Here is a 23,745-nt window from a genome sequence, read left to right as displayed (position 1 = left end):
TCCCCAAAAGCTAATTTTTCAGTCCCTAAAAAACAGGCCTCATATTAAACAATCTGCGATCACTTAGAGTTTTGCACCCAATTCCTTGTTCTAGAGTTTAATTTTGGGAGCTATGTGTATCACTCCCTAGCAATTACATCCTACTTGCATGTTCATGGCAACCTATTTTTCAGAGCTTTGTATAGTTGTGCTCCTTGACATTGGCAAGTTGACAATTCTATCAGTCCCAGTTTGGTCCTCTGCCACTTGATAAATAAATATACACTTGCAGTAAACTTACTTAAACCGTAGAAAGTAAACTCTACCCATCAGGAAAAATAAAGGACTATCTATCTATCTGTCTATCTATTTCTTGTGCAAATAGCTGTTAAAAGGTTGAGTACTGGTACCATGTCCAAGGCTGACTCCTGTCTTATAACCAATATATAACCTCTGTCTTTAGCTCCTGGAGCAACTCAACCAAAGGCAGCATTAAGAGATAATAATAAACCATAAAAGTCACTTCAATATATTTCTTAGCTCTAGTACAATTTGACATTATAATGTTGGGATTTTAAAGCTTATGTAAATGGATACTGCCATAACACATAATCTTTGTTATGGATATTTATTTCTTGGACAAATTAACTTGAAATGGGAGACCTGGATTTTATTACAGGAAACATAAACCTTGCAAGCCTAAACATACAAATTTGGTTACAGGTCGCGTGACAAGCAATATGACTTCAGCTAAATCGCACCTGAAAAAATATTTTAAGTGGTTCAAATGTAACATACTGTAATTTGTATTATGTTGACTATCATGTCCAGCTGTCTGATGGAAACCAATGAGAAAATTTTGTGGCAGTAGTCAATATTGTGCCTTAATGCTTTTTAAAAAAATCTCAAAGTATTGACTAGCAATAACTTAAATTCCACTCAATGTGAAGTAATTACCATGCAAATATGAACAGCACTGTTATGTTTTGATGAGATGATATTGTTTAAAAGAATTTTGATTCTTTTGACTTTTGTTTTTTTTTATTTATTGATTCTTCCCATTGGCACCTTGGGCTTCTAAGGAAGACAACAGAAACTGCTGATCATACATCACTGACGGCTATTTTTTTTCCTGTAATACAGTTGCAACTCTCTACCAGCAGGATAAATTACTTCTATATTAAATACATTTGTCTCTGGTTGAAGGCAGGAAAGTCAGTAAACACTCTACTTCTTGTTAATTATTATTATTCGCTGTCAGCCATACTGAACAAACTTCAGAGAATAAGAACATGTTGGAGTTTTAGGGTGAAAGACAAATAGGTAGAGTATACAGGTGCTGTTGTGTGTAAGTTTAATTGGATTTTCTTTCCTTTAATTACGTAGTGCAGAAAAAGAATACAACAGATGATTTTCTTCAAGGTGACTTACAAATCTCAAGTTCATGATGAAATACTTAGGCAATTGCAAATATTCAGCTGGGTCCACATGTTGCCTGGATAAAGTGGGATCTCCCTAAAAGAAACATTTATTGACCTGAACTATGGAGACTGGAACCATTCCACGTTTCCATTTTGCTAAGAGTAGTTTATGACATTTTCCAACCCTGAAAAGTGGACCCACTGTGCAAGTTCTGCAGGGGTAAAAAGGACCGTGGCACATATCCTGTCAGAGTGATAAACAGCACTAACACAGGGGAGGTACAGAGTGTTAGTATTGCTTGCACATATCTTGGAGCAGGCAAAGTTTGAGAAGTAATATCCCAAGCAGGGTGGGATTATGGTGGGTGCTTCTGATGCTGCAGCATTAGGCCCATTCCTGAAATAGGCCCAGATGAGAATTTTCCAGAAGCTGAACAGTTTTCCTTTGCTATATTAACCTCAAAATAATTCTTAGAATGAAATTTAGAGTCCGACTTTTGGACGCCTAGACACAGCGTTACTTATTATGCAGTTACTATTGTTCTTTGCGCTGTGACGTAACTATAACATCGTTGTGTTTATTGTTAACCGAAGATTTCAAGTTAATGCTATCAATTTAAACAGTTTACTTAGTAATTTAGCTGCGTTTTTTGCAATATCTTGGGGATTCTTGCCACTTTATTATTGTTCGGTAAGTGCCACATAGTAAATTTGTCACCTTGAAAGTTAGTTGTACAGTAAAAATGGATAGCTATTTAAATGGTTATCTGTAAAGGTAAAACTAAAAGCCGGCCTGTGGGCCCGGCATGGATGTTTAGAATTTTTAAAATCCTAGACAGGATTGTGGTCTATTAGGAAATTTAAATTGTGGACAAATTTTTACCCTCAAGAGCTTAAACTGACTCACTTTGACCCAATGTCTCTGCAAATTCATTTTTTACTACCCTGTTTCTTAAAAGAATTGCAAAATTTTGTGTATTTCATTGTTAGGTTTTCTGCATTAAGTGCACTTTTCAGACAATGGCTATTGAATGTTGATGTTACATAGTTTGATGTTAATCTCGAGTTGTTACGATACTACATCATTATTACTATTCATGTTCAATAAAGGCTGGCTGGTTGCATTGAAAGCAATTAAGGCTCCTTGGTCGGTCTGAGATCGTATGTACGGTGAGTGTTGAATGCACAGGCACCAATTCCGAGAAAAAATAGGCCTTGTGCTGCAGCATCAGGCCCAATTTCGGATTAATTTGGCCCAGATCCCAAGTAAGGAAAAGATATAGCATATCATCATAACCTTTGTTAAAGAAAAACAGAGACAAGTTATCCAAAGTCAGACAAAGTCAAACCTGCTACATTTCACACAGGGGCAAAAGAAGAAAGTTGACTTGGGAAGAAAACTCCTGTTTACAGACGTAATACTGCCACAACACCGAGACCAGATATTGTAATTTGGGGTACAGATGGAATGAAGATTATCCTAGTTGAACTAACAGTACCATGGGAGGAGGGCTGGGTGATAGCAGCAGAGAGAAAATAGAGCAAATACCAGCAACTTGTACAGGATTGTGGGGATAAGGGTTGGACAGAATGGCTGTTCACACTGCAGATGTGCTATGTTGTGGATTACCAGCTCAGTTGGTGTAGAATCTGTTGACAAGAATTGGAGTGAGAGGCCACAAGAGAAAAAAACATCAACTAAGGGGACATTGACTCTGGTTTAAGAGACTAGACTTTAGCTGGAAGTCTGAAGAAGAGGGGCAGTAACTGGCCACCACTGCAGAACTACCAGCTGCAGAGTATTGTGGCAGTGAAGTCTGGTAACCACCTGATGACCTCTCCTTCTGGTTGAAGATACATCCATTCAAAATGGTTGTAGGTAGCATTTTTATGTAATGTTAACCCACCCCTAAATGCATACTAGGTATGTTATACTTACTTGAAAGCATAAGAATTAAAACATATAAGTGAACTGACCAGTAAAATTGAATAAACAATTTCAAGGCCTCTATATGTTAAAAACACAGAAACATTCCTGCTTCCATTGATATATGTAATTCAGAACTGCCCTGTCCGCAATGCATTTATCGCTCCCCAGGGATTTAAGAACTTATAAATGTAAACAAGAATAATCAATAATTCAAATAACGTTTCAGACAGTTCAACTCGGTAATAATAGGTCTTAACAAATGTATAACATGCTAAGAGCATCACACCACATCACGTAGTCTAAAACGCATCTCTGTTTAGCGTTCAGCACAACGCCGAAGTCGCCTAGCAACTGCTTCGCTGCCCTCCCATCGCCTGTCTCCTCCCGCTAAAAATCGATTGGCTAATGTTGTATCGCATGGCACGCAGGGAAATCGGTGTTGCACGCATGTGCTGCGCTGCTGCCGAAAACGCGCCAAAAGAAATTAATAACAAGCCGCGTAGAGGAAACGAAAAATATGGCTTCAAACAGGGTCCCTTTGGAGTCGAGAAATCTGCCGTGGTGAGTATACTGACAAATCAACGTCGCACGACAGAATAGTTTTTTAATATGTGATGTCAGTGGGTTGTGTTGTGTATAGTCTATTAGTGTGCTGCCTACGCACTTGTTAGTCTAATTATTGCAATACTGTAGTGTGTCACTAAAAGACTGCATCAATCAGTGAGTGTAATGCGCGAATATCCAGTCACGTTTGAGTAACTGTAAATTAAAAGTTTATTTCCAGCATCTTTACGTGTATTTATTGTAAATATCTGTTTTGATTCTAACTACCCACGAAAACGTTCAGAAATAATACTTTTACAGAACGTTCTTAATTTATTGAATACTACTTTTTTTATATATAAAAGCGTACTGAAAGCTCATTATATCGTCAAAACTGAACCTTCCAGACACGCTGCTAGGATTTTTTTGTCGTTTATTATAACGATATAAAAGCTGTCCCTATAAAAGACGAATTTTAAACATGTTTATAAAAATCGTTTCAGTCTTTTTAGGAGGAAATGACAGCTAAAGAGCTTTCATTTCTGTGCTAAATGCGGTTTAAAACTGAAATTCGCATTTTAAACGGGCATCTCGGGTGTCCAGTTTACTACATTAAACATTTTTACTACGGTATATGCTGTGGATAGCCTAATATTATTTTTTCCATCGTTTGTGGGCTGAGTGGTGGCTATGAAACTGGGGATCCTGTAAACTCCGTTGGCCCCTTGACCTGGAATTGTTTCGCCCTAGACATGTCGTTAATCCGCATCTAGCCCTGCAAGTAGGTCCTCCAGTTTGCAGGGAAAATTTGGGGTTGGTGGCATGATTGGCACTACAGCTACTGGAAAAAAAACAAAAAAAAAAGTGTCTCAGTGTGGTGCTGAAGTGTCATCCGCGGGTCCCGATCCAGGTGATTTGTCGAGTGGTGCCCCCCAACCTCTGCATTGTTTCATGTGGAAGTTGTTGGAAAGCACAATTCAATTAATTCAAAAACAGTTTTAGGTACTGCAAAAATGCATCAATTACACCTTTACTGTTATGTATCAATATATATCTATTATTTTGGTCGCAGTTTACTAAGTGTTAATCTCTGCAATATGGCCTACTAAAATACTTTCACATTGGAATGATAAAAGGCTGTTTAAATTGAGACATGTTTCTGTTGATATTTCATATTTGAGCTTAAGATCCGTGAATGCTTAATATTAACAAAGCATTTTATCAGCATGGTAGTATGCTACATTGCACAAAGGTAAATCAACAGTTTATTGTAATATCAAAAGAAGCTTTTGGTAAGGTCTTGTTACCACAGACCAGTTTATGATAGTGGCATTTTTGCAGTAATTTTTGTAGTACCTCAAGTGTTAACAATAACTTCTAATGTAATACTACACAGCTAAGTGAAGGCAGTACAAATACGTGTTGCATTAATGTGGTTAAATAGTCTACAATAGTAAAATATTGAAAATTTCTAGTGAAAGAAAGAAAAATCCAACTATTCAGAGATCTAAACTTTCCATTCTAATTGATAGTGTCACATGTACTTTTATAGGCTTGGGCCATCTCTGCAACCCTGAATTGTATTGTGTTATGTGTGGGTTCTATAACTCTTAAGTAAACTTTATTATCGCAGACAGAAATTTGTATGCAGCAGGAAAGTACAAAAAAAAAAAAATGACACAGATTCAGGCACATAAGCCAAGATGCAATATATGACAGTAATTGTTACAGTCAGACTCTGCACAATATATACGATCACTGCAGAATTAGAGATGAAAGACTAGTTTAAAGATTGGTTTCTAGAGTTTGCATGTTCTCCTAATGTCAGTGTTTTTCCTCCAGCATCAAGAAGATGTGCATGTTAGGTTAATTAATAAATCTAAACAAGTCCAGTTTGTGTGTGCACCTTCCCTGTGATAAGTTTTCCACACTGAATTGATAGATGGCCTATGTCTTTGTTGCATTCTGACCAATTTATTTCTCTTCACTTCAAGTATAACTTGTTTAATTTTTATATATATATATATATATATATATATATATATATATATGAAAAATGCATTCCAGCATCTTTGCAAGAAGCGATTTGGCCCTTTTCCTGAGTTATAAAAATACAAATTAAAATTTCTTTCAATGTTAAAGTCGCATATCATTTTGAAAAGCAATTTGGTGATTAGTTGAGTAATTGTTTTAGCAATTCTATTGTATATTGTGATTTGTCCTTAGTCTCTGCACATTTATTCACAAATATACCTTTAGCATTGGCCTTTCTCTTTGTGCTTTGATCAGTCTGTAGCAGACCAGCATAGGTGAAAACTAGGGATGCACCGAAATGAAATTCTTGGCCGAAGCCGAAGCCGAATAATAATGAAATGCTTGGCCGAAGGCCGAATACCGAACGCGGTGTTTCGCATTTTTTTTCCATTTATTTTGCCAATTCTTTCACCATTACAATAATTAAATAGTAAAATTAGCTTTTACTATTTTGTGTTGCTTTTCAGAGAAATAAATCAAATAACAAAAATACAATTTCAAAATATTTATTTAACACTGAACATTTTTTTTTAACATTCCAGCAGATATTATACAAACAAAGCACAATATAACTTAAAATAAATAAATTAGTAAAATAAAAAAATATTTTTATGGCCATCTTTGAAGCCCCTTCTTGAATAGCCTATGTTAGGCCTATAACTGACTGCTGAAAGAATGTAACTCTGTATGTCTACAACAACAAATGTGCATTGAATAGTGCAAAAATGTGGATGAACCCACAACAAATGAATAACTGTTCTAGACATAAGCCTACTTAGCCTACTTCTTCAGGAAAAGTGGCAGGTTCTTCTTTATGAAAAGTAGCTTCTCTGCTTTCTCACATGAAAGTCGGTTCCTCTTCTCATCGATGACATGAGATGCAGCACTAAACAGTCTCTCGCTGTCGGTGCTTGTGCATGGAGCAGACAAGTACCTGCAGAATAGTTGAAATTTTTATTGCAGTTTTCTGACAGTTGCTCATTTCAAAACGAACAATGTCTTCAAGATAATGAAATGGTTGAAACCCAGTGTAGGCCTACTATTTTACTACACTGAAAATAGTTACATTTTCACAAAATACATAATATAAAATATAGGTAGTAACACTTTACAATGTTTCCTTTTGTTAACATTATTGCATTAACTAACAATGAGCAATACATTTGTTATGGTATTTATTAATCTTCGTTAATGTAAGATAATAAAAAATATTTAGTTCATGTTAGTATAAGTGCATTAACAATTTTAACAAATAGGCCTACCACTTTTGATACTTTTTAATTCAAAAATTACTGTAAATAATACTGTATTAGTAAATGTTAACATTAAGATTAATAAATGCTTTTAATAAGGGTTTTTCATTGTTAGTTAATGTTAAAAATAGAAACTACTTATAAAGTGTTACCATAATCCAAAATATAAATAAAATCTTAAATTAATTTCCCATAGCCTACCTGCGTGCCATCTGCGCCAGGTCGGGAAAGCGGCCTTGATTGGTCCTCCAAAATTCGAGAGGGTTATTGCTCCTGGGGATGGGGACTTCTGAGAGATAACCATCTAACTGTTGAGCGGTTGAGCTTGTCCTCTGTCTTGCAAATGGGTTATTCTCTTGGAGGATCTCATCGAACATGTCAGACAGCGAGACTGTGCGCGCTCATCTGTAGTACGAGCCCGTTTACTCTCTGCGCTGTTTTCATCTCCTGCGCTGTGCATCACCTGACCGTCTCCATCACCTAGCGGCTTTCCCAAATCCAACTCGGCCTGGATCATTTCTCGTGTGCGCAGCTTTTCCCCACATCCAAGTAATGATCTTTATATCGTGGATCAAGCACAGTCGCGATGCAGTACAGGGGTTCTGAGTCCGCCTGACTAAATCGTGTGCTGACAGCTTCCAAGAGCGCACTTTTAGTTGTTTTAACTCCGTGGTCTGTTTCAGCCTCTTTGTTTAAAAGACGTTTTAGTGCTGCAAGTAAAGGTATGACGTCTGCCACAGATGCATCAGATGAGCTTATCTCTTTGTTATCTGCTCAAAGGGGCGAGAAGAGAGAACGTTCTCGATTAACACCCACTGGTATGCGGTGAATGTCGCGGGCAGGTCATGATCTGCTATGTATGTAGCCAAGACTCGCTTTTGCGCAAAAAGGCTTTCCAGCATATAATATGTACTGTTCCACCTTGTGCTCACATCTTGTTGGAAACGATTTTGTGGCGTTCCGAACTGTTCTTGGATAGATTGTAGGCGCGCATAGGCAAGCGGTGAATGTTTAAAATGGCCAACAATTTTCCTGCCTATCGCTATCACATCTGCTATACTGCGCTGACTCAACAATCCCTCGTTGACCGCCAGTTGAATTGTGTGTGCCATACACCGTATGCCTTTCAGATCACTATCTTCCATGGCTTTAGCCATATTTCTTGCGTTGTCACTGACTACCGCATGCACTTTAGATCGGTCGATACGCCAAGTGTCAAACATGTTGGCGAACGCCTCGGATATGGCTACAGCTGTATGGGACCCTCTAAACTCTTGTGAGTGAAGCACAATCTTTTGTAGCTTGAAATCTGTGTCGATCCACTGCGCAGTTAAACTCAGCATACTGGTGGGGCTCACATCCGAGCTCCAAATATCAGTCGTGAAGCTGAGGGCTGCAATATCTGTAGCCAAGAGCTCATGGACGTGAGTTGAAACGACGTTATACATCTCAGGTAAGCACACGTCTGAGAAATGCCGTCTACTAGGCATGGTGTAACGGGCTCAATATGGTCTATAAGCCTGCGAAATCCAACATCCTCTACAACAGAGAATGGTTGATCATCCAATGCGATGAATTCCATTATCCTTTTAGTAATACCTTTAGCTTTGGCACTGTCATTGGCAAACTTTTTTGCCTTTTCTAAGAAGTCAGCCACAGATGGAGTGGGTGTCTTAGGACTGGGAGTAGCTACTTTCCTTTTCGCTGCTGCTGTTGCCGTAGCCGCCGTGTCTTTCTCGTACTCTGCATGATGTTCGGGTGTCTTGATTTTAAGTGATAAATTAAACTTGAAGTGCTGTATGTTTTTGCAGATGTACCCCCTCTGGACAATTCAGCAGAACAGTGTCTGCAAACAGCCGTTTTTGCCTCTTTCTCTGACGCTTTAAAGTGCTTCCACACTGCTGACATTTTTGCTGCATAAAGCGCGCGCCTCTCACTCTACGCGGGTTACTATTTGATCGCGTCATTAAAAACGTCATTGTTCGGCAAAATTTATTCGGCCTTTTTACTTATTCGGCCGAACACCGAAAGTGCTTTTTTTGGCTATTTTCGGCCGAATAATTTCGGTTGCCGAACATTCGGTGCATCCCTAGTGAAAACAGTTTGCTTTTGTGCAGGTGAGTGTCCCCATGTAATAAGTAGCATTATTTCTAATCACAGAAAGTCTTTGGCTCAAGGTACAACACATACATGCGCAAAAAAAGTCATCTTTCAACAGAAAACTCCATGGATGGTAATGATAATTAAAAAAAGCACACCAATTAGTGAATGAAATGACCAAGTGAAAATGTGTTTCATTTTATACTTGTGTATTGTAATTAGGCACTTTTGTGCTTAATGCTTTTCTATCCATTTCATGGTGGTTGTTTGTGGATATGTTTTGCTTATGTCTCATTAACAAGTGTGGTTGAACTGAGATATCTAACATCATGAATTCATTAATTTATATAAATACAGTTTAGAAAACAAACTTTTCTTTACTTACTTGATCCTTTAGATTGTTCACGCGAGCATTTATTTTCTTTCTGCATTGTCCAGCACATCTGAATCTAGTGTATGTTAGATGTCAACATATAACACATAAAAGACAGCTGTTGATAATTGTGCTTAATTAGTTAATTGAGTATTCAGACACTTAATAATCAGCCATATTTACAAGGAGTTTTCTAATTCAATTTCAAGTAATCTGAGTATTATTCATATTAATTAGTCAGTATTAATCCTGATTGAATTTATTGCTGGAAGCAAAATGCTTTTTGACGTTTTGATTTAAGTACACCAAAAACCAGAAACATAAATTACCTTAATAATTTAATTTTTAAAAAGTATTTGATGATGGTATTTATCAGTTTTGCAGATTTCCCATTTGTGGTGCTGCTAGTAGTACAGTATATCCATCCATTTTCCAACCTGCTGAATCCGAACACAGGGTCACGGGGGGTCTGTTGGAGCCAATCCCCACCAACACAGGTCACAAGGCAGGAACCAATCCTGGGCAGGGTGCCAACCCATCGCAGGACACACATAAACACACCCACACACCAAGAACAATTTAGAATCGCCAGTCCACCTAACCTGCATGTCTTTGGACTGTGGGAGGAAACCCACGCAAACACGGGGAGAACATGCAAACTCCATACAGGGAGGACCCCGGAAAGCGAACCCGGGTCTCCTAACTGTGAGGCAGCAGCGCTACCACTGTGCCACCGTGCCGCCCGCCAGTAGTATAGTTAAAAGAAAAATAAAGATTATTGAAAACTACAAAACTGTACTTGTTTTTCCTTTACTGCAAGATTTAGCAAGAACTCGTGTTTGATGGACTCAGTTATTTTCTTTCTTTTGATTTACACCAGATGCAATCTGAAGATGGTGTAAGGGGAGAAGTTACAGCTGGTTTAAGTTGGTTACGCCAATGTATATGCTAATATTAAGGTTTAATCAGTATTTTCCTGATTAGAACATCTCATGTAAATTTTCCTTTATGTTTATATTTATCTCAGTCATTTGTCCTTGATTAAATCTGTCCTGCAGCAGCAATACTTAAACTAGAGCGCTGTTAAATCTGTTTTTCAGGAGTATTGGCGCAGCTTCATGAGCTTTTGTCGGTACTGTACTACCTCTTGCCTACCATTTTATTTGTATCACTTGTTAAATTAGTGCTCTTTCTTGTACTGTTTACCTTTACCATGGGTAGGCAAACTCGGTCCTGGAGGGCTGCAGTGGCTGCATGTTTTCATTTCAGTGGAATTGCTTACTTAGAAACCAATGTTTGCCAATTTCAGACCTTATTTAATTTTATGGCATGGTTGTCTGCAATGTTACATTCTTATATTATAGATTTTTGTTTCCCTTCCAAGAAAATCATCCAAATAATTTGAAGCCTAAAACAGGTAATTTTCAGTCTCTCACAATTTTCTCTTAAGTGTTTTATTAAGCCACATAATCCATGATAAATCCACACAGGTGTAAATGGAAACAAGTTAGACGGAAAATCACTGGCTGCTTTGTCATTTGCAACTTATTACTAATAAGGAGCCATTAAAAAAATGAATGTAGCTGTTTAATGCTGAAATAAGCAATTAAAGGTTGGGGACCTTTACAAGTGAGGCCACTAAAATGAAGCAGAAAAATGTAATTTGAGCAATAAGTGCTTCATTAGCAATAATTGACCTCTCATTAAGAATCTGGGTTGGAACAAAAACCTGCAGCCACTGTGGCCCTCCTGGACTGAGTTTGCGTACCCCTGACCTATACATACTGTATATCTGTCGAATTAAGTTTTATTGTTAAGGTGTTAAATAGAAAGAGTTTGTGTTGGAGTCAGAAATTGTAAGTTTGCAGAGGTTTTTTTATAGTTGTATATTAAGCTTCTTTTAATGTCTTTCAGGGTAGAAAAATACAGGCCACAGAAGCTTGATGATTTAATATCGCACCAGGATATTCTTAGTACAAGTAGGTGAATGTCCATTATAAATACTGATTTGACAAAATCATTGGACTGTGTTTCCACCATAATCCAAAGTACATTTATATAAAGAAATTGCTAAATAAATATTAGTTTCCTTTTCATCCATCAATAGTCTTTCTTTACATAGGTTCTATGCTAGTTGCAGTGGGTGCTGGGGAGGGGCTCTTGGCATATTGCAGAACATGCCTTATCCCTGCCAAATGCTTATCTTGAAAGTAATTTAAATAAAAATGCTATTAAAATAAACTAATTTGTGCAATTTTTAAATGCATGTGGAATTAATGCAGGTTTTTAAAATATTTAAAAGAAAATATTTATGGATAATATTTTTTGTATACACTGGACGTAGTTCAGGAGCAGTGTTGATATGTTGCTTGCAATAAGTTTTGGGGTCAACACTTCCTTCAGTCCTTTTTTTAAGAGCATACGTAAGCTTGAGGAGTTAGTTGATTTTTATTTCATTTATTCTAAATTCTTAATGATAAAATACTGAGGTTATGATCCCTAATGCAATCATTTCTCTTTGTTTTGATTTTTGTGTTGTATGTCATCTATACAGTTCAGCGCTTTATCAAAGAAGACAGACTTCCACATTTGCTATTCTACGGTCCTCCCGGGACTGGAAAGACATCTACGATTCTGGCATGCGCAAAACAATTATATAAGGATAAAGAATTTAATTCCATGGTTTTGGAGGTAAACAAAATAGTAATTAAAAAAATTATATATTTAGAAGTGTTTGATTAAAAAATTGTAGTTGCAGACTATTCAGCGTAACTTTTTATTTTTTATTTTTTTCTTTCAGCTAGTCATGGTTTTTTTCCACCCAGTTTTTTAAAGTTGAAAGTATTATGTATTGGCGCACATACATTATTGAACATTATCTACATTTCCTTAGTTTCTCTGGCTTTTATTATGTCTTCTCTTCTTCCACTAAGCATAGTCTTAAGGGTTTTACGTGACACATCCTTGTTCTGTGCCACCATGTTCAGCCTTTTTTTCCTTTTTCTTCTTGCCAGCCTTCCTGGAAGTTTACACATCATTTTTTTTCCCTTTGTGTCCACATGTGCAAACCAGCTTAGCACGGTTCTACATACTACATGAATTATTTCCTTCACAGCAGTGCTTTCTTTAAACTGAGTACTGTATTTGACTTTCATTCCTTAGATATTCTGCTGTGTTCTTCTGCCATATTTTTTCATATCCCTGTACACCACCTCATTTAGCTTGCATAATATTTATTTTTCACCACCAGAGAAGTTTTTATTTATTTATTTTTTTTGTTTAGGGAATTACAAAGAGTAACATTTCTCAAACTCTTACATGCGAGTCTAGGCTTTACTGTTGGTACCATGTATTGACTTCTCCGGAATGTGTGAGTAACTGTTGTTTACAAAAGAATCCCAGTTGCTGCTGTCTAATTTTACATTTATTACAGTAGCATCCGGTATCAAAATTATTGCATTTGAAAAAGCATTTGGTGAACCCACTTCTATGCTTTGAAGAGTTTTCTATCTAACAACTTTACAGCATATGTAATTTGACCAAACATCCATGTTGCTTTGTTCCAAATGTTTTTTCTTACCACTTGCAGGTTTTTAATTCATAAATTGTGCTTTGTGTTTTTGCAGTCATATCAAGATTATTCAAGACTTCTGGTTGCCACTTCCATTTGTATTATAATAAATGCATAAACTGCTCCATGGTTACCCTTTACTTTTACCTTAAAAACTGTATTATGCTAATTTTTCTCCTAGTCACCATTCTTATTATTTCTTGTTTAAACATTAGTACAGAAACTGACCACTAATTTATTCCTGTTTGCTTGTTACCTGTTGTGATTGAGGCTTTTGCCTCATATTTCTTATGGTTATTTCTTATGCCTAGGACTGAGGTTTCCTACAACCACTCAATTTTGTGATGCCTTCTCCAAAGACAGTGTTTATTTACATTTTCATTCTGTTCCTCTTACCTCTTTTCTGAAGTTTTTTTTTCTCTTCATTTCTGAAATTGGGATGTTGCAAATAATCAGTTGACTTGCTCCACATAAACCCCATATCTTTCATTCTCAACATTTCTTGTACCAAAGCTAAATGTCCATAGGTTTCCATATAACCATTAATATTGGCTCTCACATATTCATTCTGCTTTATTGCCTTAAACTTAAGTAGCCAATACATCACCAGCAGTATGCTAGAGTAAAGTCTTACTTTCTCTTTTTTTCATTTCTACCAGCCTGTCAAGCAAATAATAAGAATATGATTATAATTTCTGTACAGTTATCTTTATAGCTGTTGCAGACTATAGCTATGCTCCTTAAAAAGGTGTACTATGTGCCAGCCCATTTAAGTTATTATAACTTTTCCATGCCATTTTCCTGTTTGCAGGGAATACTACCTTTTGACCCTCTCTTCCACTGTAGTTCTCATGCCTTTACATTCCCAATATTAAAAGTAGCTATCTTTACTCCGCCTGTTACACAGCTAGTAATGTAACCACTCTTGTCAATACAATCTGTTTAGGACCATTATAAATTTGGCTTTCCTTAAACCTTTTGCACTGAGTTCTCTTAACCCCATGTTTGCCTTAGTCATATTAATACAATTAATTTCAGGACATATTACAGTAGAATTTCAACGAGCACATGCATGTCCTTATTCTACATGCTGGTGTTCTTTTTACAGCAAGCACTGGTATAATGATCCTGTTATAATCACATGTCGCAAAGCTCATGTGTAGTCAATGGATGTGTATGTTCTGTTTTAATTAAGAAAGTCCTTCATTACATAATCATACAATCTTATTTTCTCAGCTAAATGCTTCTGATGACAGAGGTATAGATGTAGTACGGGGACCTATTTTGAGCTTTGCAAGCACCAGAACAATCTTCAAGTAAGGAAGATATTTATTAAATTTATTAGTGACATATATTGAGCGTTAGGCATCTAGCATTAAGAAGAGTTATGACGTAATGGTTACTCATCCAGTATTTTCAAAATGTACATAATGTTAGAGATTTTTTAACACAAATGGTATAATTGTGTATTATGTATATAGTCAAGCATGGACTATTTTATTTACTTTTGTATCTTTTCATTAACTTTAATGGGTTACCATGTACATATGCCTAGGTAGATGTAGATATTTAAATGTTTATATATATTTATTAGATCTGTTGTCAACCTTAATATAAAAATAAGAAAATCTTTTTCTTATAAGAATGAAGGTTTGTTTTACACTTTTAGTGGTTAAATTTTGCTTAACAATACCTGGTTGGATTTACATTTATTAGAAATTATAATAGCTTTATTTATTTGATAATAATCCAAGTGAATTTGGTGTATCTTTGTTTTTGTTGATTAATAGGTGGAAAGCACCTTGACTTGCATGTAAATGTGTGATAAGGTGCTATATAAATAAAGTTATTATTATTATTTATTTAATCAATGTGAATACTGAGACCTCTTGTCAATTTTTATGCTTACACATTACTTTCTCCCTCTGCAAAACTAAATATGCAAAATGATGTGATTTAATAGAATGCATTGTGTGTACTTTAATATAATGCAGTGAATCTGAGTTAAATGAATGTATTTATCTTTTAATTGTATTTTCTTCCAGAAAAGGCTTTAAATTGGTCATATTAGATGAAGCAGATGCCATGACTCAAGATGCCCAAAATGCTTTAAGAAGAGGTAAGCATTCTTGCTGTTGAGTAGTTGATGATATACATATTAAAGAAATATATGGTAGATGTCCAAATTTTGGGGCGAGGGAGGGTGAATGCAACCCATGCTGTGCACTTTTCTCTTTCTGAAAAATAGTGACCCTCACCTGGAAAAATAGTTTTGGAAGATGAATTGAGCTTCATAGTAAATCTAAATTCTGCAAGCTAAATATAAAAAAATATATATTTATAAATGAGTTTTGTAGTTATAGTGGGCATTGTTTTGATTATCCAAGTGCTTTTCTGTGCCAGTCTACTCCTAACAGCCACAGCATTAAAACCACTAACCGGTAAATGAATAACATTTATTATTCTCACTTCAGTGTACCTGTTTTGGGGTTGTATATATTAGAGAGCAATTGAACAGTCCGTTCTTGAATGAATTTGTTGGAAGCAGGAAAAATGGGTTAGCATAAGGATGTGAACGACTCTTCCAAGGGCCAAATTGTGAGTGCTAGACGACTGGGTCAGAGCATCTCCTAAATGGAAGGTCTTATGGGATGATTGTGGTTTGCATTGCCTAGTATCTACCATATTGGTAGGAAGGGAAATTAGTGAACCTGCAAAGGAGGGTCATTCGTGCCCAGAGCTCATTGATGCATATAGTGAGCGAAGGCTAGCGCATCGGGTCTGATTGCAAAGAAAATCTAGTTTAGCAAAAATGGCTAAAGACTTAATGCTGGATGATTTTCATTACAAAAGACTCTATTGGTGATCGATAAATTGGCCTATCACAAAAAATATTTTTTTCATTCCTTATCTAAAGTTTATGGTAATAGTTGCAGTGCTCTTTTATGTAAAATTATATGGTAGTTGAGCAAAACGTCTATTGCTTCTGGTAAATGTGAACAGGTGAGGCTGTGTGTGTGTGTGTGTGTGTGTGTGTGTGTGTGTGTGTGTGTCTGTGTGTGTGAGAGAACACCAAAATAATTAGCCTTTACCTTAAAGAAAGTGAAGTAATAAACTGAAAAAAGGAAGTGGAGGTGTCATCTTGTGCAGTTATTCAAGTGGCAAGAAAGGCTACTTTAATGAGTTCAAACATTTTCATTTTGCCCTTTAATTAAAACGAAGAGATAAAGAAGAATTTGAAATTACTGCTTAGTAATCAATAGTGTTATATTTTACTTGTACATTTGTTAACTCTGTTAGCCTTGTATCGTCTTATAACATCTTATAAACATTTCATAGATTTGAGTTTTTTTTTTTGTTTTTTTTTTTAAACAGCATAATCAAAATGGTAATCCATATTTATAATTACACCACAAGAATTAAGAATTTGAAAAATACAAACATACTGTATAAATATAGGAAATGTACATGTTAACAACAAAAAGGCTTTAGACTAAAATCTATAAATGTTAAATTTAAACAGTGTTTAACTGCCAAGGTCAGTTCACTGAGTCGATGTATAAGAATGTATACTTTAGATAAATAGATAGATACTTTATTAATCCCAAGGGGAAATTCCCATTTTGTTAGACAAATGGTATTTTTAAAATAAGCTTTGTTTCATATAAGTACATTACAGAATGAATTAAACAATATGAATGCTTGTAATAGTGAAAAGCATTTTATTATCTTTAATTAAATATATTTTGGGTAAATATTTTCTCAGCATATTTTATTAGTTGTATGTACATTAGGGGGATTTTACTACTTTTATGGTCACAAAACAGTAAGCCTATAGAATTTAATTTTGTTCATAAAAAATGAACAGGTAAAACCTGTGGTCTGTAATTTAAATATAAATTTACCAGTGTTAACAGTTTTAATACAGAACATAAGGTTTCTCTGTGTCTGGTTATGCAGGAGCTTAGTGTATTTTTTTTTTCCTTAAAAAAAAAAAAAAAAAAAAAAAAAAGTCTGAATCTGTATTAGAATCAGCCAATCCAGTTAAATGATATAGGTATTGGAACAAAAAAAAAAAAACCTGAATGGAGCAACCCCATCATTGCAGCTTGCTACATATAGCTGCAGACTGGTCAGGATGATCATGCTCACTTCCATCAACCACTGGACGTGCCTCCAAAGGGCATGTGAGGACCATTAAAATGTAGTATTATTATTAAGCAGTGTGAGAAGTTGATGTGAGAGGTCTGATGAACCACGTTTTCATTTAGATCCTGTGGTCGTTTAGGGGTGTGTGCATTATTTATCTGGAAAAGATATGTCAGCAGGGTGAACTGTAGGATGAAAGCTGTGGAGTCGACATGATATTCTGGGCAATGTCCTTGCTGTGAAACCTTGGGTCCTGACATTTATGTTGATGTTACTTTGACACATACCATATATACCTAATGTTGTAGACCATGTACACCCTTTTATGGCAATGGTGTTCTGTAATGTGAGTGGGCTCTTTCAGTAGAACAATGTCCCCTGCTACACTACAGCAATTGTTCAGGAATGATTTGAGGAACTTGAGAAAGAGTTCAAGGTGTTGGCTTGTTCTCCAAGTTCCCCAAGTCTTAATATGATTGAGCATCTGTGGGATGCACTGTACTAGAGACCTCATCTGGTAACTTACAGGGCTTAAAGGATCTGCTGCTAACATCTTGGTGCTAAGATACCACAGGACACCTTCAGAGGTTCAGATTTTAATTATAAAGTTTTGTATTGCAAAACTATATTCAATATAATAAAACATTTTATTTCTCTATAACAAATTTTAAAGGGGACAAAATTATTATACAATCTTAATTTAAAGACATATCACAGCAAACATTACTTAGTGCATTTTGTTTTGTTGATGTCCTTAAAGTATAATGCAGCCCAGATACTACTCCTTGCCTTGTCAAAATCTAAATGTTCTTTGTCATGAGTATATAGTGGTTCCAGAAAGTATTTAGACCCCGTTACTTTCTGCACAGGTAATTGTGTTGATTTAATTTCAAATGGTTAAATTTGCCATTTTTGCCCATCAGTCTACACTCTGTAACCCATAATGACAAAGTTAAAATATGTTTTTAGAAAAGTTTGCAAATGTATCCACCTGATGTTTAAAGCACTCTAAGCAAGAATAGCAGTGACAATAAATATTTGCAGGGGAAAACGTTTTTTTGTTTTCTCTTGCAGCTGTGTGTTTAGCATGATTCCTTTTCATAAACTAAATTATAGTTTGGTCATTTTTAAACTTTATTTTTTCTGTCTCAACAGGGACTTTAGTTTCTGTACAAATTGAACTGATTTAATTAATACATCCAGATAAACCTCTTTTGAAAAGTCAAGTTTTACTTTAAAATTCAACTTCCTCTATGAGCTAATGCCATGAATGTGTATACTAACCATGTGACTGACTGGTATAACTGTTAAGGAATATTTTAATGCTTGTTGCTTCTTGATGTGACCAAGGTAAATTATTAAACTTGATAGATTAAAAGTAGTGAGTAAGAATATCTGGTTGATCCGTTTGCCCAGTTATTTGGTATTGGTAACATTTTTCCACTATGCAATAATTTTTATTTTATTTTTAATGGCCTCTTAGTTCTTCACACATTTACATCCCAGTATTGGAATGTTATCAAAAGCTTATGTGATCGGTCTGTTTTCATTCCACAGTCTTAGCTTCTAGGGCAGTGTGATATTTGTTCCGATTAGCAGCTTTTCACACGTCATCATATTTGCGTTTTGTGAACTAAGTGTGGAGAAAATTTTGTATAAAGTGTTAGACAGAGATAAACTAGTTAAATACAGAGAGAATTCTTTCTTCAAGTTCTGTTTTGCTGGTCTCTGTGTGGGTAGTTGTCAAGAAGACACCATACTGTATTGCATGATATTGGAACATGAGTAATTTTAAAAGTAGCACAATCTTTTTACACCAGGAACTTTGTTTACTGCTTTTATTGTATTTAGGCTTGTTGAGATTGACTGAGAAAGTACATTGACCAAGTAGTCAACAAGAAATTTTAGAATAAATTACAGTGCATGCAAATATAATACCCTGATTCAGAAACCAGTTCTTCAGTTAAACCCTGTAAGATCACTTATGTTAAAATGTAATGGAATGCAGTGATACCTAATGTTGAATATATTAAATCATGTCAACTGCAAATGAGCATTTGATTTGCAAGGCTGAGGCAGTACAAGAGGTTGCATTTTACTACAGTTCTGAATTTTAGCATACAATCGAATTCCACTAGTTTACTTTCCTTTTTTAGCCCTTCTGAGCTTGTTTTGTTTTTTTTTACCTAAACTACTGATTTAAGTAACCGATCGAATGTGTATTTCTGTGTGTCAGTGTCCTTTTGTGTAAACCAGTGTTTAGTTTGACTTGTCATTTGAAGGTATAAATAAAATAGGATTAGGTTTGGTAACAAAAAAGAGAAGAGGCCATTTCTGTCAGCACTAGCACAGTGTATATGTTTCTAGTTCACCGATGAATTGTAGAACCATTAAGTGCTGTTCAGTTTATGCTGTAATATATAATGATAGTATAAAATGGTAAGAATGTAATCTACTGTTGATGCTCTTTCTGTATAGTGCAATAGTTCCTTTCCAACACGCCACCTCCAACAAACACATTTTTTGTAACAAGGAGATGATTTGACTGTGAAAGTAAATAGTCATAAATGCATAAGTGTAATCTAGGTTTTGATTTTGAGAGTGGCTGACTTAGAATAGTTGTCAGTTATAGGTTTTACATCCATTATGGCAATAATGAAAGTGTAGAACTATGTCATTTTGTTATTTGAATTTCTCACATCATCTTTTAAAGTTACACAGTCTGTCTTATTCCTGTGTGACAGTAGCATTTTTTTTAACAAATATGATTAGAAGTCATTTTCATCTTTTTATGTTCAGCCTTAAGACCTTAATGTTTTGTGTGTGTATATATGTAATATTTAAATATTATTTTTATATATATATATATATATATATATATATATATATATATATATATATATATATATATATATATATATAAAATAATATTTATAGTGGAAAACGTACCCCCAAACACAGACAGACTGACACCAGGATGTCCAAAGCACACTCCTTTATTTTTGAGCACCACAATGCCTTCTCTCACCAACTCTCTTCCTTTCTTCCTCTTTCTCTTCTTCTTTCTCTTTGACCTCCTTCCTCCTTCTTCTCACAAACTTCGTCTCCTTCCTCCCAACTCTGGCTCGTCTACTAGAAGGAGGCGGCCCCTTTTATCATGACCCGGATGAGCCCCAGGTGCTCCCCTTGACGTCACTTCCTGGTGTGGCAGAATTCTCAGGAAAGCACCTGGAAGCACTCCGGGTCTTCTTGGAATTATTTCCGGCAGCACTTCCTGGTGTGGCGGAAGTGCTGCCATCCAGTATTCCCTCACTGCCTGGGCACTGTCCCAGGACCCTCCTTGTGGCCCCCAAATAGGAGTAATATTGCCCACGTCGGGGACTATCCAGGCGTCCCGGCCAGGCAGTGTCCCCGCTCATCTGTGACTGTATATATGTGTATATGTATATGTATATATATGTATGTGTATATATATATATATGTGTATATGTATATATATGTATGTGTATATATATGTATGTGTATGTGTATATATATATATATATATATATATATATATATATATATATATATATATATATATATATGTATGTATGTGTGTATATATATATATGTATGTATATATATATATGTATATATATGTATATGTATATATATATGTATATGTATGTGTATATATATATATATGTGTATGTATGTATATGTATATATGTATATATGTATATGTATATATATATATATATATGTATATATATACTGTGTGCACAATTATTAGGCAAGTTGTATTTTTGAGGATTCATTTTAATATGGAACAAACACAGTGCTATCAGTCAATCCAAAATGTTAAGAAACCTGAATGTTTCACAACGGAAATGTGAGTGTGAACATCATCAGGGGAATACATATGTCGCACAATTATTAGGCAACTATTAGTGTGCAGATTTATTATGCAACTAAAGGAAAAATGAAAATTTTCCCATCTCACTTGTTTATTTTCATCTGTTATAGTGAGAATAATAAACAAACACCTCAAAATTTACAAATAAACATCTCTGACATTTCAAAAAAAATAAATCAATCAATCAATGACCAATATAGCCACCCTTCTTTCCAATAACAGTCATAAGCCTTTCCATTCATGGAGTCTGTCAGTTTCTTGATCTGTTGACGATCAGCTTTTGTGGAGCAGTGACTACAGCCTCCCAGACACTCTTCAGAGAGGTGTAGTTTTTCTCCCCCGTAAATCTAGCGTTTAAGAAGTGCCCACAAGTTCTCGATAGGGTTTAGGTCAGATGAGGAAGGGGGCCATGTCATTATTCCTTCATCTTTAAGGCCTTTACTGGCTGGCCACGCAGTGAGAACTTCGATGCAAGTGATGGAGCATTGGCCTGCATAAAAATCATGGTCTTCTTCCTGTATCACTGTTTGAAGAAAGTGTCTTCGAAAAACTGGCAGTAGGTTTGGGAGTTGATTTTGAGTTCATCTTCAATGCAAAAGGTCCAACTAGCTCATCTTTAAAAATACCAGCTCATACCAGTACCCCACCTCCACGTTGGAGTGGAGCTCTGTGCCCATTACTGATCCACAGGTCCATCCATCTGGTCCATCAAGAGTCACTCTCATCTCATCGGTCCATAAAACCTTTGAAAAAAATCTGTCTTCAGATATTTCTTGGCCCAGTTTTGACGTTTCAACTTATGTTTCTTGTTCAGTGGTGGTTGGGTTTCAGCCCTCCTTACCTTGGCCATATCTTTGAGCACTGAACACTTTGTACTTCTGGGCACTCCAGGTAGGTTGCAGCTCTGGAATATGAAAGTACTGGAGGATAATGCGTTCCTGGTAGCTTCACGTTTGATTCTTCTCAAATCTTTGGCAGCTAATTTGCGTCTTTTGTTCTCAACACGTTTCTTGCGACCCTGTTGACTATTTGCAACAAAATGTTTGATGGTTCTGTGATCACACACCAATATCTTAGCAATTCCAAAAGTGCTGCATCCCTCTGAAAGAGACTTTTTACAATTTTGACTTTTCAGAGTCAGTTAAATCTCTTTTTTGATATACATATATATATATATATGTATGTGTATATGTGTATGTGTGTGTGTGTGTGTGTGTATAATATACATAGATATACATATACTGTACATATAGAAATAGATATTTGTTTGTTTTTTTTCTGCCTATCTTATAGTGATCGAGAAGTTTACAGAGAATACAAGATTCTGTTTAATCTGCAACTATCTTTCGAAGATCATTCCAGCATTGCAGTCTCGGTGCACAAGGTTCAGGTTTGGCCCACTTTCCCAGGAACAGATGGTCCCCAGACTGGAATATGTCATAGCACAGGAGAAGTAAGTGAAATGTTCACCTTAGTAAAAACAATCATTCCACTTGCGAGGTTGAAGTGCAGTATCCTACCATATCTGCAGCATTAGCCAGGAAAAACTAATGAGTGACAGGCCAAGGAAATAATAGCACAGAGGGTGTGTATAATGGTAGAACAAGGTATGTTGAAAATCTGTGTAGTTATTGATTCTGGTTTTCAGCAACTAATTGATTATCTTGAACCAAACTACTTCATTACAGTTGGGCACTTTCACCATATAGAAAATCAAGCTAGGTGTAGCCATTAGCCTGGTGCTCTTATTATATTACAATAATGTGTCACTACATAGATAAAGGATGATATTTGCCATTTTTGGCACTACAGGCAAATTGTTTCAGCTACATGTATAACTAGCACATTGCATAGAAACTAGCAGCAGCCCTTTAGACATGGAGAATGTTGTTGTGTGTATTTTTGTTTTTTTATATATAAAGTAGTTGATTGTATCCTAATTCATACACCCCCTTTAACCCGACCTTGATAGCAGTACAATGTTTTTCTTAGTAAGTGACCAATTCAGATTGTATTTACAGAGTCCGTGTACCAGTGCCTCACCTTTTGTGGCTTTAATCTTTTCACACTTTAACCATTTTGCTCTCGGAAGTTGTTCTTTGGTGTTTGGCATCAAGGCATTAGTAACATATTCTTTAAGTTCTATAAATTGTGAGGTGGGGCATCCTTGGATCAGACTTCTTTTTCCCAGCACATCCCCTTGGATATTAGAAGGTGAGATGCACCAATACATGCTGAGGCATTAGGAAGTGTTTAGCACTGATTTTTGCTTGAATATAATTGTTGCAGATTAGAGAAAAGAAAGTATTTTTGTGTTCCAATTTTCTGTATAGACTTGATTTGTTTATTGTCATCTGGTTTTATCAGAAATATTCGTAGAAGCAAGGCAGAGTTTACAGTGCTTACCATTCGTGCCAAAGCCACAATAATGTTTATACAATATGGTGTATGAACTTCCAAAAGGTGGCAAGAAGTTTGATCCAATGGACACTTC

At 35.8% G+C, this 23,745-nt stretch overlaps 2 protein-coding genes across 4 annotated transcripts in view; one reads left to right on the top strand and one right to left on the bottom strand.

Moving 5' to 3' along the window:
* The first annotated feature begins 3,734 nt into the window (after window positions 1-3,734).
* Window positions 3,735-23,745, top strand: part of rfc5 (replication factor C (activator 1) 5) — a 39,472-nt gene continuing 19,461 nt past the window's right edge. For all 3 annotated transcript variants that reach the window (XM_039773574.1, XM_039773577.1, XM_039773576.1), the window contains exons 1-6: window positions 3,735-3,891; window positions 11,548-11,612; window positions 12,188-12,324; window positions 14,441-14,520; window positions 15,250-15,323; window positions 22,545-22,704. In XM_039773574.1, coding sequence (XP_039629508.1) covers window positions 3,848-3,891; window positions 11,548-11,612; window positions 12,188-12,324; window positions 14,441-14,520; window positions 15,250-15,323; window positions 22,545-22,704 — 560 coding nt within the window. In that variant the 5' untranslated portion in view covers window positions 3,735-3,847. The remainder of the gene's footprint in view (window positions 3,892-11,547; window positions 11,613-12,187; window positions 12,325-14,440; window positions 14,521-15,249; window positions 15,324-22,544; window positions 22,705-23,745) is intronic.
* On the bottom strand, window positions 6,635-7,552 carry LOC120541698 (zinc finger BED domain-containing protein 4-like). Its single transcript, XM_039773578.1, has 2 exons — window positions 7,362-7,552; window positions 6,635-6,841 (listed from the first exon to the last, which is right to left on the bottom strand). The coding sequence occupies exons 1-2, from the start codon at window positions 7,535-7,537 to the stop codon at window positions 6,688-6,690; spliced, it is 330 nt and encodes a 109-aa protein (XP_039629512.1). The 5' UTR covers window positions 7,538-7,552; the 3' UTR covers window positions 6,635-6,687.

The sequence above is a fragment of the Polypterus senegalus genome, chromosome 12, assembly GCF_016835505.1.
Source record: "Polypterus senegalus isolate Bchr_013 chromosome 12, ASM1683550v1, whole genome shotgun sequence".
In the NCBI taxonomy this organism is placed as follows: Eukaryota; Metazoa; Chordata; class Cladistia; order Polypteriformes; family Polypteridae; genus Polypterus; species Polypterus senegalus.
The sequence above is the reverse complement of the archived record's forward strand: the minus strand, read 5'-3'. Positions and strand labels throughout refer to the sequence as shown.